Below are 16,870 nucleotides of genomic sequence, written 5' to 3' on the forward strand. Positions count from 1 at the left end.
CATTAGAGAACAAACACATTCTCAGCTATTTAGTTGAATGAATTAAAGTTATTATTCGAGCTAAATTATTTGTGAGCATGTAGGGAGTGGTGAGACATTTATTCCATTGATGTATGCATACAGACATCTCTAAATGTCTGTAACATTTGGACATGCGTATACACAATAAATCGTTAAAACACCCTTTCATTCCTGAATGCAAAACGTACACGTTCAGCATCAACAACTTGAATAAGAGTCACTGTCAGATTTAAGGTCTGCATATCTTTCTTGTTTTTTCACGTATGCTGCACTGCTGTCGTGTCTGACACCTGTAAATGTGTCAGGTGATCTGTCCCTTAAGGTTTTCTTTGACCTGAAATGAGACCCCAGATTATAACGCAGCACATTTGAGGCTGTGTGGAGCTGTAATGTTCTTCCAGTTACTATTAGCAAAACCTTCAAACAAGAAAAAAAGAAAGCAAGCAAAAATACAAACATGTTATTTCATTAGTTTATTGCTCAGTAAAATATATTGGCCATTTACAGAAAGGCTTTGAATCAATGTACCAACATCAGCAACAATACTCATTTGATGTTCAATTGTCTGAAATAAGAATACAAAATATTTTTAAATATCTCTCTCCACTCTCTCCCTTGTCTCTCAGGGGTCGGTGTTATAAACAGAGAAGTCAGAGGTCATGGTCACAATCAGTTCCCACGGAAACTGATTGACAGGTCTCTTGATTTTGCCTTGCTGACCTTTGGCCTGCTTGATCATCAGCTGCACGCTCTCGTCGTCAAGAATACGGATTAGGTCACCCTCGGCATCGCGGTAGTTCAGGGCAAAATCCTCCACCTTGAAGACGTCGCTGAGAGAGACGAGAAGAGGAGAGTTAGGCGTCGGAGTCATGTCTTCAGATATTTTAAAAACTCAGAGATTAGGCTAAACCATAAAAATTAAGAATTTCCAAAATATAAAGAACATTCAGAAGAAAAATAATAACATTAACATTTAATTTTAATAAACAATCATCACATTCATTCTGAGATAAAATATTGTAAATACATGATGAACATATGTTTGAAACTTCTATATAAAAATATTACATTACGCTTTGATTAAAATGTTGCTGTATAAATATCAAGACAACAGATATAGTTTAGCTTAAAGAATATGAATCATTTATGTGCTTTTTGTAGCAATGTAACAAAAGCTGTGGTCAAAAGGTGCAAGTTTTAACTGAATAAAATAATGACACCTATTTGCATCAGGCACTAAACAATTTTTTTTTTTTTTTTTTAAATTGCTAAGCCAAAGAGTGCCCCACAAACATGGTTCTGATGTTGACAGATTCTACACAATCTCATCTACACAACTATGAAAAGACATTTCTACTCACAGTATTCTCTGGTGAGATACAAGTCAAAACAAAACAATTTCACAAGACAAAACGGTTTTTTTTTCCTTGATAAAAAGACTAATATGAGAATTATTATCAAATCAAATGATGTAAGATTTGGATATTTTAGACTGTTCTGCTAAAACACAAGATATAGCATGAATGGTTAACCCCTATAATGACCAATATCTTAGCTTAAACGTGAAGGTATTGAAATTACCCTAAAAATGGTATGTTTCATAGTGTTAAAGTAGCTGCAAATCATCATCTTCATTTACTACATTATCTAGTTCTGTTAGTTTAGAAATATTTGTAGATGCTCCACTCCTCCCCAGTTTAATAATCTTTCTCTCCTGAGTTAAGTCATATTAAAACTCAAGACGAGGGTCTCATCCATCCTACTCCAGGGCACAATAGGCCTGAGTACAGAAAAACAATAATGAGCAGATAAGCGGCGGAAATGAACTGATTATGAATGGGGAGGGTTAATCATCTTAGTGCTCAACCAATCTAAATTACCAGATAATGAGAGAAAGAGGGAGAGGCAGAGTGAAAGGCAAAAAGACACAAGAACAGATATGATATTGTAATGAGCATATGGATCCAGTGACAGTGGTGCTGTGGGACGGGGAGGATGGAGGGGAGAGTTGGAGGAGTTGGAGGTCCCACGGGAACTAATTTGAAGACTGGTGACGATTGGCAACTGGAAATGTGCAGGTTTGCAGTGCACGACAACTGAATATGCTGGCCTTCAGGGAAGGCTGGTGAATTAATGATTTTCTACTCAGCCATGTTTATTGTGAAATTGTATTGCAACCTCACATTCAAAATACTGAGCCAGTAAAATGCTGAGAATATGCTGACAAAGGTTGGCAATCAGCTTAGTTCATCAGTACATATCAGGAGGACACATTAGATATGAAAATCTGTTGTGCTGTGCATGAACTGGACAACAAAAGCTTTGATTTGTGATTTAAATTGCCATCTTTTAAAGTCTAATTTATAAAAATGGATTGAATTAAACATGTTAAACCCTTGCGACACATAGCAGATGTCAAAATTAACCAGTGAATTATTTTTTTCATCAGGAAGATTGGAAATTTTGGATTTGAAATATATAAGTAGGGTCATGTGAGTGGTGAATGTACAGGGGTGCAGGAATTTGGGGATTTACATGCAAAGTTCAAAAATGTAAGGTATGCATTAAGTCATTTTCTCAAATGTTGACACTGTCCAGTGTAAAACACTTCGTACTTACGCCTGTGATCCTAAACTGAAAAAACTCCTTTAAATGGGGGAAAATAGAAGAAAACGGAGGAAGAGCAACTATGGAGGAATATGGCAGACATGCATTAGATGTTGTGTGCAGGATAACAAATGAGATTACAAGATGAAAGAATGTAAACTAATGTTAAACAGGATCCGCTGGGATGTTAAGCAACCTGCAGGTGTTGCTAAACAGACAAGAGGAGGCTTTGTTCTTAAGGTTCTTCAGTTGCTTGTTGGAGTTGTTCAATCACATATTTCAGCTCTGGGTTCAAACACATTGCAGATCTAAGAAGTTGAAATTCTGAGTAAAGAACTGGGAAAATATGTGAATGTTTGTTTTCATAGCGTCTGTAATGAAAAGTGGAGATTTCAGAAGATGACCAATCAGAACAGAGCGATCAGGAGGGAGGAGCCTTAAAGAGACAGTAAATGGAATCTTTGCTTTGTTTGAGGAACCGATTTAAAATTAAAAAAACATAATTTGGCCTTAAAGGAAAAGCTTGTTCTATCCCACAGTACAGCTGTGCAGCAATCTGAGCTGAGTGGGCAGGTGGGCTCTTGACAACTACTTTGATAATGAAATCCTGCACTCTGCGTCAATGAATAATGAGGAGGATTCAAACACAGAGTACCCTGGACAGCTCCCACAGTCATGGTCGTCGCATGATCAGCCCTTCGACAGCAGTTGCGACACTTTATAGATCAAAGTTATTAAAAAGCTCCACCAGTTTAAAATGTACTCTGTACAATTAACTCCATAATCTCTACACATGGTCCTAAAGAGGTCTGTTAATGATACATATCGTCACTGCTCTGTCTTCACGTGTGTGCGTTATGTTAATAGGTCAGTAGAAGATAAATAAGGAGTTTGATGACCTGTACATCAGGCAAATATATAACTCTAACTGTGCACGATGAGCCCGCTTTAAATTTTCCTCACTCTAGGCTTTTGTCAAATATGTCATTATCACATTTTTTTGAAGGTGTGGTAATTGGCTCTCAATTGTGAGGTTGCACATTATAATTTACCACTCCACAACTAAACAACGGTCAGCTGTTAACACCTATGTTAATGTTTCCCATATGGGACTCTGCAAAAGGAAAAAACAACAAAAAAAAACAGGGCATAAAACACACATTAAAGTGTCCATCTATTCTTGTGTCTCTTTCTTAAAATCAGTCTGCAGCACTACAAAACAGGGAAAGCAGATTACAGAGAGGTCAGTTTTGATTTATTCTATTTTTTTTACCTCATCCGAGACAGCAGGTCCTTGTACGTCGGCTCGATGGTGAGGTCCTCTTGTACACACACATCTCTGTGTAAGAAGGAACACACAATCCTCTGATTGAAGCACATTTATGTAATTGAGAATCAGGTTGCTAGCCTGACAGACACTTTATGTAATACTCATTGGGATAGCAGTGTAATTACCAGAGAGATGGAACAATAAATTAATTGCTGCAAAGTTTCCTGTTTGATTTCATTACATCTAAAAATATACATGTGGATGAAGGGAATTAAAGTCCTTCCACAAAGTAGAACTGTTGTGTTCAAAGTATTCATAAAACCTAGGTTTAAAAACCTACGAGTCTGTTGGTCCTAGACCCAAAACCTAAACACTAAATACTCAATTTATGATGCTCTATCAGAGGAGTAAAGGCCACATTTCAGTCTAATGTCAGACTTGTCAATCTAAAGCCCTCAAATTTCACAAAAGTCTTCCAACCAATTTGATGTTCGTTCCGACCCTCAAATACGACCCACAGAAGTGTTTCCTGAAATGGAACCACTGACCAGGTTTAGGAACAAAAACACTTGGTGAGGTAAAGATCATGGTTTGGGTTGAAATGATGACAGGCACCGTATTGTGCTTTAAAGTTCCCAACTTCTTTAAACTTATGAAGCCTTTGTCGTCATGGCAACAGTAAATGCGGTTTTAAAAAAAAAACTGTCCCAGCTAGTTGGAAACAGGAAGTGAGCACCATACTCCTGCAGCTAGAGCCATGCACCCTGTTGTCACGACAACAGTAACGCTGTTGTATTAGACCACCCACCCAACCCTTCTCCTCCTGAAAAATAAAACTCACATCATATATGCATCATCTGAACTGCACTTTCTACATGATTACAAAATATTGCTTAACTTGAGGATAGTCTCAGGATTTCTGCATTAACATATTGTTTTCCAAATGTTATGTCCCACCTTTAGACATCTGACAACAGGAAACACCCCGCTGACCCATTTAACCTAAGACAGACCTGGTTTCGATTCCAGAAGGGGTGAGCAGGCAGCAGTGGAGGCAGCTGTACGTGTGACCTCCACCTTCACCTTCGGAGTCACACTCTGGGAGGGGCTTAATGATCTTCACAAAGGATTCTGGGAAAATACCTGTCCGATTGTTCACTGTGCCCTGAAGAAAAGAAGATGAAGAAGAAAAAGAAGAAGGATAAAGATGTGATGAGAGAACAAATGAATAGCGTCTCAGAGGAGGGAGAGATGAGAGACCGATGATGAGATGAGTTGGTGATTTAAAGGGAAGAAACAAGAAAAAAAGCAGCTCAGAGAATCATCTAGAGAGACGTTTTCCTGACTAATTAGCCTGTTCATAATGCTGCTGATGTTAGAAGCACTCAGCACAATCATACAGTCTTTTTACAACACCCGCGGTGTCTGAGTGTGTTCGTGTGCAGAAACACATGCAGAGACTATTTCATCCAGCACTTTCACACATTTACAGCAGAACAAGGCAGCAGTTTGTCAAAAGACTTTCACTTTAGAAAAAATTAATTTTACAGTAGATTACAGTTCAACATCCTATAGAGGTTGTGTCTGTAACCAGACCACCTATATTTAAAAAACTCAACAAAAGATGCATCAATACAAATTGTATAAAAATGTATCCTACCAAATTAATGGATCAAAAAAATCTGACAATTAAAAGCAGACTATTAAATATGAGATCTCTCTGGTCTGAATCTCTGTTAGTAAATGACTTGATAACTGATCATCAGATTGATTTACTCTGTCTCACAGAGACTTGGCTGCAACAAGAAGACTATGTTAGTATTAATGAAGCAACTCCTCCCAGTCATATTAATTATCACATTCCTGGAGATTCAGGCCGAGGAGGAGGAGCAGGAGGAAGAGGAGGAGGAGGAGGAGTGGCAGCAATCTTCCACTCAAGTTTATCAATTAATCCAAAGCCTAAACTTAGCTATAATTCATTTGAGAGTCTGACTCGTTGTCTCTCACATCCAAACTGGAAAGCAGAGAAACCGATTCTATTTGTTGTTGTTGTTTACCTCCCACCTGGTCTTTATTCAGAGTTTCTAACTGAATTCTGACTTTTTATCAGATTTAGTGCTGAGTTCAGATAAAGTGATGATAGTGGGAGACTTTAACATTCATGTTGACGTGGACAACGACAGCCTCAGTTCTACTTTTAGCTCATTATTAGATTCTATAGGCTTTTCTCAGAATATAAATAAGCCCCATCACCGTGGTAACCACACCCTCCATCTGGTTCTGTAATATGGAAACTGAACATTTAATTGTATTTCCTCAAAACCCTGTTTTGTCGGACCACTTCTTATTAACATTTGAAGTTACATTAATGAACTACACAGCATGTGGGAATAAATCCCACTACAGTAGATGTCTGTCAGATGATGCCGTGGCCAAGTTTAAGGAAGCAGTTACATGTTTATCCTCTTCGATGCCGTGTGTTAAAGCAGTGGAAGACATCTACGTTGATCTTAGTCCCACACAAGTGGATCATCTGGTAGAAAACACTGCAGTATCTCTGCTACAACTCTAGATGATGTCGCCCCTCTGAAGAAGAGAGTAATGAACCAGAGGAAGTTGTCTCCGTGGTACAACTCACAGGTGAAATTCTTCTAAATTAGAGCGCTAGGCAGGCAACTAGAAAGCTGGAAAGGAAATGGCGTTCCACTAATTTAGAAGAATTTCACCTGGACTGGAAGGATAGTCTAATATTATATAAGAAAGCTCTTCGTAAGGCCAGGACTTTATATTATTCATCATTAATAGAGGACAAGAACAAGCCCAGGTTTCTTTTCAGCACTGTAGTAGGCTGACGAAGAGTCACAGTTCTGTTGAGCCCTCTATTCCTTCAGCTCTCAGCAGTAATAACTTCATTAACTTATTTACTAATAAAATTCTTACTATTAGGGAGAGAATTGGGCCGACCCTTCCTGACACCATCACTGATGTGATGTTAAGCACAGCAGCCCTGAAAGCAACTGTAGGACCAGATGTATACTTGGAAAATGTCTCTCCTGTTGAGCTCTCTGAGTTAACTAGAATTATTTCTTCATCTGGATCCTCCAGCTGTCTGTTAGATCTCATCCCAACTAAACTTTTTAAGGACGTCTTCCCTTTAATTAATACTTCCATATTAGATCAGATCAACCTATCTATTGTACCCGGCTATGTGCTGCAGGCTTTTAAAGTGGCTGTAATTAAACCTTTACTTAAAAAGCCGACTCTTGATCAGCTGTTTTAGGAAACTACAGACCAATTTCCAACCTGACATTTATTTCTAAAATCCTTGAAAAAGTTGTTGCAAATCAACTTTTTGATCATTTACAAAGGAATGATCTGTTTGAAGATTTTCAGTCAGATTTTAGAGTTCATCATAGCACGGAAACAGCTCTGGTGAAAGTTACTAACGACCTTTTGTTAGCCTCAGATAATGGACTCGTCTCTGTACTTGTTCTTCTTGACCTCAGTGCTGCTTTTAATACGATTGATCATATGATCTTATTACAGAGATTAGAAGATGTTACGAGGATTAAAGGAACTGCATTAGACTGGTTCAAATCCTACTTATCAGATAGATTCCAGACAAACAAGAGTTAGTTATGGAGTTCCACAAGGCTCACTGTTAGGCCCAATACTTTTTACTTTGTACATGCTTCCATTAGGAGATGTCATCAGGAAGCACTGCATAAACTTCCATTATATGCAGATGACACTCAGCTATATCTTTCTATAAAACCAGATGAAACTAATCAGTTAGTAAAACTGTAATAAAATCAGGAAAATCCTTCCTCACCGTGATGCAGAAAAACTCAATTTGTTACTTCCAGGCTAGATTATTGTAATTCCTTGCTGTTAGGATGTCCAAATTACTCATTAAAAACCTCGCATCTGATCCAAAATACTGCAGCAAGAGTACTGACGGGATTTAGCAAGAGAGATCATATTTCTCCTGTTTTAGCTTCTCTTCAATGGCTTCCTGTTAAATCAAGAATATAATTTAAATTTCTCTTGATTACAAAGCCCTACATGACCAGGCTCCATCATGTTTATCAGCCCTCAAAATCTAGGAAGTTGTAAATCTGCAACAGAGACCCTAGAAATACTTGAGAAAGTCTACAACAACAAAGTAGTGAGCTGGACATGGTGTTGTGAGTGACATTTGTGTTTTAGACAAGACCGAAAACATGCATTAGGTCAGGAGCACCATCAGGTGGGTTTTCTCTGGCTTTTGCAGGGTTATGCACGGTATATTGACTGAGTGGCATCTGATTGTCAACACAGAGTTCTACTGTGACGCTCTGAGGCGACCAGAACTGTGGCACAATGTTACTTAGGTTCTCCTACATGACAACCGGCCCACTCAGAGCGGATTACACACACAACCTCCACAATAATTGCCCCCCCACCACCGCTACTCACTGGATTTGGCTCCCTGCATGTACAAGTGCTCACAAAAACACAGGTGCAGATGTTGATCAAGTAATTTGGATTACTTGCCCACGGAAGTTACAGCTCCCCCCGCTCTTTGTGCTTTACTGTGCTGCATTTTGTCCATGTTCAACAGTAACAACCTCTGAACATTTTGATTGCCCCTTGTATGTGGGTGTTTAGTATGTAGTATGGATCATTTTGTCTTATTTCCTCTATACCCGTCATGCACAGACAATGTCCACCTCTTGTGCATGCCTTTAAGATATCCTCTCTATTATGAATTAGTGCATCAAGTTCTCAGATGATCTCATATGAACATTTTTGAGTCATGTTCTTCGACCTGACGAAGCTCCTGCAGAGAAGACATTATTCACTGTGTTCAAATTTGAGTGGTTCTCCGCCAACAAGAGAACCGACTTTGAGCTCCCTTTAAAGGCACAGTGGAAGAAAAGCCTGAGCAGAGAGGCTGATTTCTCTGCACCAACACTTCCCAGCAGCTCACTTCAATCGTTCCCTTTACTGTTGGCCACTGAGCAGCATCACTGCAGTAACTGGTGACAAAGTCTGTTTCTCACTGGCAGCTTTGCAGCCGCTGTATTCCTCCATTTCTGTGGGACTCAAACTGCTACTTTGTTGCTTCACTTTGGTGTGTTTGAAACATTTACCTTGATGCACCAGTATGCCAGTTGGATTGGTCACGTTTTCCACCCACAGCCGCTCTGTCCACTGACTAAATCAGAGGCACTCAGTCAACTTTTCACAAGTTGTAAGTGTTGCATTAACCTCACCCACACCCCCCCCCCAAAAAAAAAAAAAAAAAAAAAAACACAAAAAAAATGCTTGCTACTAGCATGGAAGCCAAAAAAGAACAAAAAGCATAGCATTTTTCAGTGTTGCATAAGCATTAATAGATAATGTTTGCTGTTAGAATTTTTGGATCTCTCTAGAAAGCCAGGGGCAGGTTAAGTGCATCCTCCTCCTCCATGTTGATTCTCACTCTCTACCTCTCCCACCACATCAGCTTCCACCTCCTTTCTCTCTCTCCCTCCCACTCACCCACTCCCAGCTTCTACAGTATCTCACATTTTTACTGAACACGTTTCCTGACCTTACTTTAAGTACACTGTGACAAAGCAGAATTTCAATGACAAATATTTGCTAACACTCCTATTCAGGTGCTGCATTTTTACATTGATCACCTGGTTAAAATGTCAGTTTTCGGACTGCTTACATGTGACACCTGCAGAATGTAACCAGGACACTTTAATCATTAAGTAATTGTTCCTGTCAACGAAACTAGAGCAAAGCACGGCAGTGAAGGTACTCTGTGGTCACTGTAGTAGGCCGTGTGCCAAGATGGGATGACACCATCCGTCTTTTTTTATATATATATATCTTTATTGGATTCTATAATTAACTCGACTGCTCCAACATGTAAATGTACTATTTGTGTATTTCATCTGCCAATTTAAAACAATTTGGAATGCTAAAAATATCCAATACATTATATTAAAATTAATTAAATACATTATAAATAAAGCAAAATGAAAATGTACAAGACACTCAATGCCAAAAAGTATGTGGACAGATCAAGATCAAATCCATAATATTTTTTGATTATGTCGGTTTGAAAACCATGAGCATTTATTTGCGGTCAAGAAGATACACAACTGTTCCTGTTGTGAATGTATGGAGAGGAGCAGAGTAATGTGCATGGAGCAGGATGAAGCAATAACCTTTGTGAGTAAGCATTACATGTTACATCGCTATCAGTAACTGAGTTATTCACGAGTTTTTGAACAGTGATACGTGCACATTTGGAATTTAACCATGGACCTGAAGCTTGAGCAAAGTGCTCACATCAAATTCTCTGTTGCACTCAGGAGATTGGCAACAAAGAACCTATGGCAATGAAGAAATGAGCCAGGCGAGGTTTACATTTCATTAGGGGCAGAACGTCACTGTCCAAGAGTGAAGAGGGTGCAACCCGGTGGGTTTTCTTTCTAATGCTCTTCACTATGGCAGAAAAAGATTTAGTATGTCCCAATATGTAGTATGCAAAATGTAGTATGCCAATAATACCACAATTGTGCACAACGATTGTATTTTGCAGTATGCATGTTAGCATGCTTCTCTGGCTATTCTCCTCTGCGCAGTGGAAGATACGTCACATCGACTAAGGAGCCGAGAGAGTTGGTGGCGCTAATGCTCCGCCCGCAAAAGGAAGAAGAAGAAGAAGAAGAAGAGGAAGATGAAGAGGCATTAAATAGAAGTGTACTCATTCCAAATTGCATCCGTTTTCTTTTTGCTCCTAATGTCGAGCTACGGATCGCGACAGATATGACTGAGAGGGTCAAAGTTCAAGGTACATTTTTATGATGAGGTAGTATGTCCCAATTGCATACATACTCCATGCAACAGTAATATTTTGTAAGAGTAGCTGCAAAAGTGTACGATTTGGAACGCAGCTTACATTATTCGCATGGTTGTGCACCGAGAGATCACCCCCCAGGATGAGACTGTTAACACCGATACTGTGACGTTGCGAGGCGTCTGAGGGAAAAGTGCAAACGAGCTGAACTGTGGCACGATGGCAGTTGGTTTCTCCAACATGACAATGTGCTTACTTTGTGTGTTGAAATTGCACAAATTTTAGTGCTGATGGGAAGTGACTCACAGTTGCCGATCCAGTTCATCCCACAGGTGTCGGAGTGGGTTGAGGTCAGAGCTCAAATTCTTTCACGCCTAACCAAAAATGGACTTTCTTTACCATTTAACATAACTGACCATAACGCCAGATCAAAAGTGCATCTATGCAGACACAGTCTGACATGCATGTGGTTCTGGTTACAGTTGAGTGTGTGTGTGTGTGTGTGTGTGTGTGTGTGTGTGTGTGTGTGTGTGTGTGTGTGTGTGTGTGTGTGTGTGTGTGTGTGTGTGTGTGTGTGTGCGCACTGATGTCTTTATACCTTTATTGGCACATGCATTCTTTGCAAAACCTCCGTGGTTATACATTTTAGGTTGCATGAGGACATTTAATGGACATGGGCAAATGACAAAATTTACATCATGTTGACGCTCAATGGAGAACCTGATCTAAACATAAAATATCTATGTCCATGTACTTTTGTCCATATTTCCGAAGAGATGTTGGAAAGCGGATGTGAATGCACTCATTCAGGTTTCATCAAAACCTCCCTCTATTCTTATTTTGTTTAATTTCTCTTTACAGCCTTTCATATCTTCCTCTTCTTCCTTTCCATTTTCCTCCTTCATCCCTGCGTCTCTCCTCTTTCTCTCCCCTTTCCGTGAGAGGATTTTTACATCTCTCACATCATCTTTCCCTCCCTGACTGTTGTGTCTCTCCTTCACCATCATTTTCTCCATCTTTTGCTATCATCTTGTCTCTTACTCCATCACTCTTCTGTTTTTTTTCTTCTCTTCACTCCTCCAACGTCCTGATCAAAATACATCCTTCTCTCTATCTCTTTCTATTTTTTCTCTTCTTGTTTTACATCTCTTCTCCCCCTCCACCTCTTCTATATTTTTTTCCCATCCCTCCCTCTCACTCTGCATCCATATTTCTCTTCCTTCCACTCTCCCACTCTTTCCCTGCCTCTCTGCTGCTCTATCTTTCCCCCCCTCCCTCTCCTGCTCTCCTTCTCTCTCTCCGTTCTTACCTCCAGCCAGTCGGCGTTGACTCGTCGCAGCAGGAAGATCAACTCTCCCGTCTTCAGGTTCAACTCCATCTTGTTGTTGCCGCGAAAGTCAAACATCGCCTGAGACACACATACGCAAGACACACACAGTCACACAGAAGAAAGACGCACACACACACACACACACACACACACACACAGGACAAAGTCAGTGAGAAGAGAGGAACAAGAGAAGAAAGTGACGGACGGCGTCAACAAAAAGAGTGAGCGATGACGGGTAAGACTTCACACACTTTTTTTTTTAATGGAGAATAATGTGCATAAAAGCCAGAGAGGCTGGCAGAGAGAATGAAGTGATGCTCAAAAGATTCTTTTAGGCGGGATGTAGCAAATATATTTTAACAACGTGCTAGTTGATGCAAAAAGAAGTGACATTTGAAGCTTTGGAAGACCTGCATGTGTGTGAGAGAGAGGGACAGAGAGAAATGAAGTGAGGGAATGAGGAAAGAAGGTATGCAGGGAAATGATTACTTCATGTGTTCAGTTACAGAGATGCATGCTGATATTGGTGGACCCATGTAAGTGTGTTAAAGTCTGTCTGTATGTATGAGCAAGCTGCAAGTAATGACTATTTCCATTATCAATTGTGGATCATTTTATGACGTGTTGAAAACAAGAGAGAAAATGCTAAAGTCCAAGGTTACATCGTTTTAGTTTTTTTTGCTCAAAGATGTTAAATTTACAATGATACAAGACACAGAAAAGCAGCTTATCTTTACGTCAGTAATGTTTACTTACTGTATTGTTGACTTAACTGATTGAACAATTACTGAATCTCAGTTGTTGATGTTGATTAACTGTGCAAAACACTTGTGCATGCGACTTTTCGGGGTGTAAATACAACAGATGGCGGACCGTGTGTGCTGATACTACAGTATTTGTGCATCTAAGTGAAAGTGTGTGAGAGTGAATGGTAGGTAGGAGAACGTTATAAAAGTCAAAAGTCGCACAGCCTGAGGAGGCGCCGCGCTGCAGTGCTAAAGTGCGTGAGTGTGTGTGTGTGTGTGTGTGTGTGTGTGTGTGTGTGTGTGTGTGTGTGTGTGTGTGTGTGTGTGTGTGTGTGTGTGTGTGTGTGTGTGTGTGTGTGTGTGTGTGCGTGCATTTGAAGGGGTGGTTGGATACTTGACCGTACTGGTTAGCATCAGTGCGTCTGGAATAAAAGCCTGCCAGAGCTTTGATTTGCATTTAAAGTAGAACTCAGTAGAGTCATTAGTGATGCTTTAAACCTTTTCCTGTCCTTTTGTTGAAGAGTCTCCTTGAACAGAAGACAAACAGTCTACTACTCCTACACACACACACACACACACACACACACACACACACACACACACACACACACACACACACACACACACACACACACACACACACACACACACACACACACACACATAAATGCATACATACACACACACAATAGATAATGCACAACTATTCAAACACTCAAGCTACAATAATCTTTTCAACATACTAATACCGCATAAATCTAAAGTGCACATCCAAAGGCAAATGCATGTCCACAAACTTCCCAGAAAGAAAGAAAGAAAGAGAAAGACAGACAGGAAGAAAGAAAGAAAGAAAGAAAGAAAGAAAGAAAGAAAGAAAGAAAGAAAGAAAGAAAGAAAGAAAGAAAGAAAGAAAGAAAGAAAGAAAGAAAGAAAGAGAGAAAGAAAGAAAGAAAGAAAGAAAGAAAGAAAGAAAGAAAGAAAGAAAGAAAGAAAGAAAGAAAGAAAGAAAGAATAATTGGAGAGAGAATTACAACCAGAGTAAAAAAGCCTTCACAAGAGTCAGTGAAACTAAAAGAGAGTTGGAGAATCAGAGGTGCAGCGTGACCAAAAAAAGAACGGTTAAAGCAGTGGGAGGGAGGTGAAGAAGAGGAGGAGGAGGAGGTGGAAGAAGAGGAGGAAATAAGAAAAGTTAAAGTTAAGCAGAAGTAGAGGGCTGCAGAGAGTTGAGAGATCACTGTTGTCTTTGTGTTGGTTGCTTAACAGTGAGTGACTGTGTGGTCGTCCTTACAGGATTATGAGACCGTGAAAATATTTCTAAATTCATGACTGTGACAACAGGTGAGATCCATTTAGTGAAAGTTGCTCTCATCAATGTGTTTGACCATGACTCGAGGGAAGGCAAGGACTTTTGACCAACATGTAATATCTCAACAACCGCTGCATGAATCACAGAATGACCTGCGGGAAAGACATTTTGGTGTTCCCCACATTTTTACATCTTGCACCACAATGAGGTTGACATTAACGGCTCCGAGTCTAATTTCTCCACACTTATAAAATGGATTGTCATGGAAATGTGTACACACTTTAACATCCCTCTCTGGATAAACTATAATCTCACTGATGATCCATTAACTTTTCTTGTAGCGCCATCATCAGGTCCAAATTTCCAAATTAGCCTTTGACTAATGCAAGTTTCTGACTCAATACCTTTTAAAACGAATGAGCCTCTGCATCACTTTGCAATTGAGCAATTAGCAAGACTTTCTAACCTAAAAGCATGAACACAGTAAATATAATACCAGTTTAGCCAAAGGATATTAGCATTGTTACATGCTGGTATAAAAGAAGTAAGATCATTTCATTTTGCCGTTATGTTTTTACATCCAGGACTTTGCATGTAACGCAGTGACCACAGTTTGGGGGTGATAAGTGCCGTAGATATTTGTCCTTGCTGATACTAGAAATCAAACCAGTGATCCATCAGTCCCAAGTCCTGCTTCTCAAACTGCAGGCCTCTGCACCACCAGCATTTACCAGAAACAGCATTGTACCAAAATACAGTCTCACAACAGCACTTTGGACAACAGTATGTTGTTTTTATATAAACAATGAAATAAAATCGATCAGGTGGTCATTATGGAGCATTAATCCAGATATTTCTCTTAGAATGGACAGTGAATACATCCACCAGCTTTCCCTGGCTTCCTGACTATAATAACACCCAAGTGCAGCATCTGAGCCTTTATAGCTTCAATATAAAATGTGTTTTACCAATGTTTGGTCATAATTTTTTTTATAGCATACAGTGCATTTTTAAATTAACATTTTAATGCTAATAATCCCAAATTATAAAAAAAAAAAGTATATCGTTTTTCATCGAGTAACTGCCCACCACTAGCACAAACTCTCCAAAACCCTCGGAAATACATGTTCATCTGTATCTGATGGATGCGCAACTACTTGCTAGCATGTTAATTTCAACAGCTTCATAATATCTCTGTTGGGAGTTTAACAGTTTTTGCGATGCCTCAATTGGTCAAAAAATATCAGTGAATGAAGATTGAGGATTTCTGTCGAGGTCGATTTGGTTCTGTGGCAAATACATGTGCACTTGAATGATATAGATTTCAGTGATCCATTTGAAATAACATATATCAACCACTGGGGGCAGCAAACACACCAACAGCTGTTAACAATGGATAAGTACATACAGCGACAGCTACAAACTGGGAATATATTGGATGACTGTTGCTGAATAGATGCTATAGACCGATGGGATCAGAAACTGGATTTGACATGATGAACATCTTCAAGATTATATGTTCAAGTGTGTGTGTGTGTGTGTGTGTGTGTGTGTGTGTGTGTGTGTGTGTGTGTGTGTGTGTGTGTGTGTGTGTGTGTGTGTGTGTGTGTGTGTGTGTGTGTGTGTGTGTGTGTGTGTGTGTGTGCCTCCACATAAAATGAGACACAGACTGGTGGCAGATTAATGAAGCTGGGGAGAGAGGGAGCTGGCTGGATTAACAATCCACTGAGATTACCCTGACCCCGAGGATGGAAACACACTCTCACACACACACGCAACCCCCCCCCCATCCCCCCCACACACACACACACACACACACACACTTTGAATCCAGGGCTGCTATTTTTAACACATTATTCCAAACTCTTTTATTATAGTGTTGACCCGCCGCTGGCTGTAATTTATAGATGATGTGAAAATGTGTTGGAGGTGATAAGATAGTATCTCCAACACAAACACCAAATATGATGTGACAAAGCAATTCTCCCCCTCTCACCATCTTTGTTCCACCTCTTTATCTTTATATATACACTTGTCGTTTTCCCTTTGTCTTTCTTTCAGTCTGTTTCCTCCAAATACTTCTTTTTTTTTTTTTTACGTCTCACTCTGTGTCTCCGCTAATGATTTAGCCAACTAATCAGGTGACACTTGACCATTCAACCATTCAAACAGTAAAGAAGTTGACATTTTTGGACATTTTTGCCAAAAACAACAGGCAGCGGACAAATTGACCCAAACAGACCAGCTCAAACAAATAAACCATCAAACACTTGAGGTGTTTTTATTCATCTCACTTCTCTCTTTGAACACCAGCTGTTCATCCGTTTTTCAGCAATAAAGTTCTGAGCTGCTCAAAATACTTTAAGTGGGTTCAAACTTGAAGACCACACCTGCATCTTAAGGTGCTGTTAAACAAAATAAATGTCCCCTTAGGACTGCAATATTCAGTGGTCCATGCCATTGTAAAAAAAAATGTTTTAATAAAATCATGTGTATATGTGATGATCATGTGTATGTGTGTTCTTGTGTTTTAGCTGGCAAAAAAAAAAAAAAAAAGTTTTCCTTGAGGATTATCCTGAAAGGTGTACAAGAGGAAATTAAAACGGTTCATCTCAACCCTCCAAGCACCCATTAGCAGGGCTGAACTGATCTCAGTAGGATCATGTAATACCAACCAACTCAACAAGACTGTTTCCTCGACACAATCATTACAAAAGGAGCAGCTGACTCTTTGTGTAGCCAGTCTAAT

At 39.6% G+C, this 16,870-nt stretch overlaps 2 protein-coding genes across 2 annotated transcripts in view; one reads left to right on the forward strand and one right to left on the reverse strand.

Moving 5' to 3' along the window:
- Nucleotides 1-489: 489 nt before the first annotated feature.
- ncf4 (neutrophil cytosolic factor 4) overlaps nucleotides 490-16,870 on the reverse strand; it is a 36,078-nt gene continuing 19,697 nt past the window's right edge. Inside the window, exons 7-10 of the mRNA XM_069689566.1 lie at nucleotides 12,049-12,147; nucleotides 4,912-5,063; nucleotides 3,902-3,967; nucleotides 490-851 (exon numbers count right to left, since the gene is read on the reverse strand). Coding sequence (XP_069545667.1) covers nucleotides 644-851; nucleotides 3,902-3,967; nucleotides 4,912-5,063; nucleotides 12,049-12,147 — 525 coding nt within the window. The 3' untranslated portion in view covers nucleotides 490-643. The remainder of the gene's footprint in view (nucleotides 852-3,901; nucleotides 3,968-4,911; nucleotides 5,064-12,048; nucleotides 12,148-16,870) is intronic.
- The window catches only part of pvalb7 (parvalbumin 7), a 40,981-nt gene continuing 36,250 nt past the window's right edge, over nucleotides 12,140-16,870 (forward strand). Inside the window, exon 1 of the mRNA XM_069689570.1 lies at nucleotides 12,140-12,304. Coding sequence (XP_069545671.1) covers nucleotides 12,298-12,304 — 7 coding nt within the window. The 5' untranslated portion in view covers nucleotides 12,140-12,297. The remainder of the gene's footprint in view (nucleotides 12,305-16,870) is intronic.

This window comes from Brachyistius frenatus, unplaced genomic scaffold (assembly GCF_029030835.1).
Source record: "Brachyistius frenatus isolate BFR_SWC_R1_liver_20210118 unplaced genomic scaffold, ASM2903083v1 Contig_7, whole genome shotgun sequence".
Lineage (NCBI taxonomy): Eukaryota > Metazoa > Chordata > Actinopteri > Embiotocidae > Brachyistius > Brachyistius frenatus.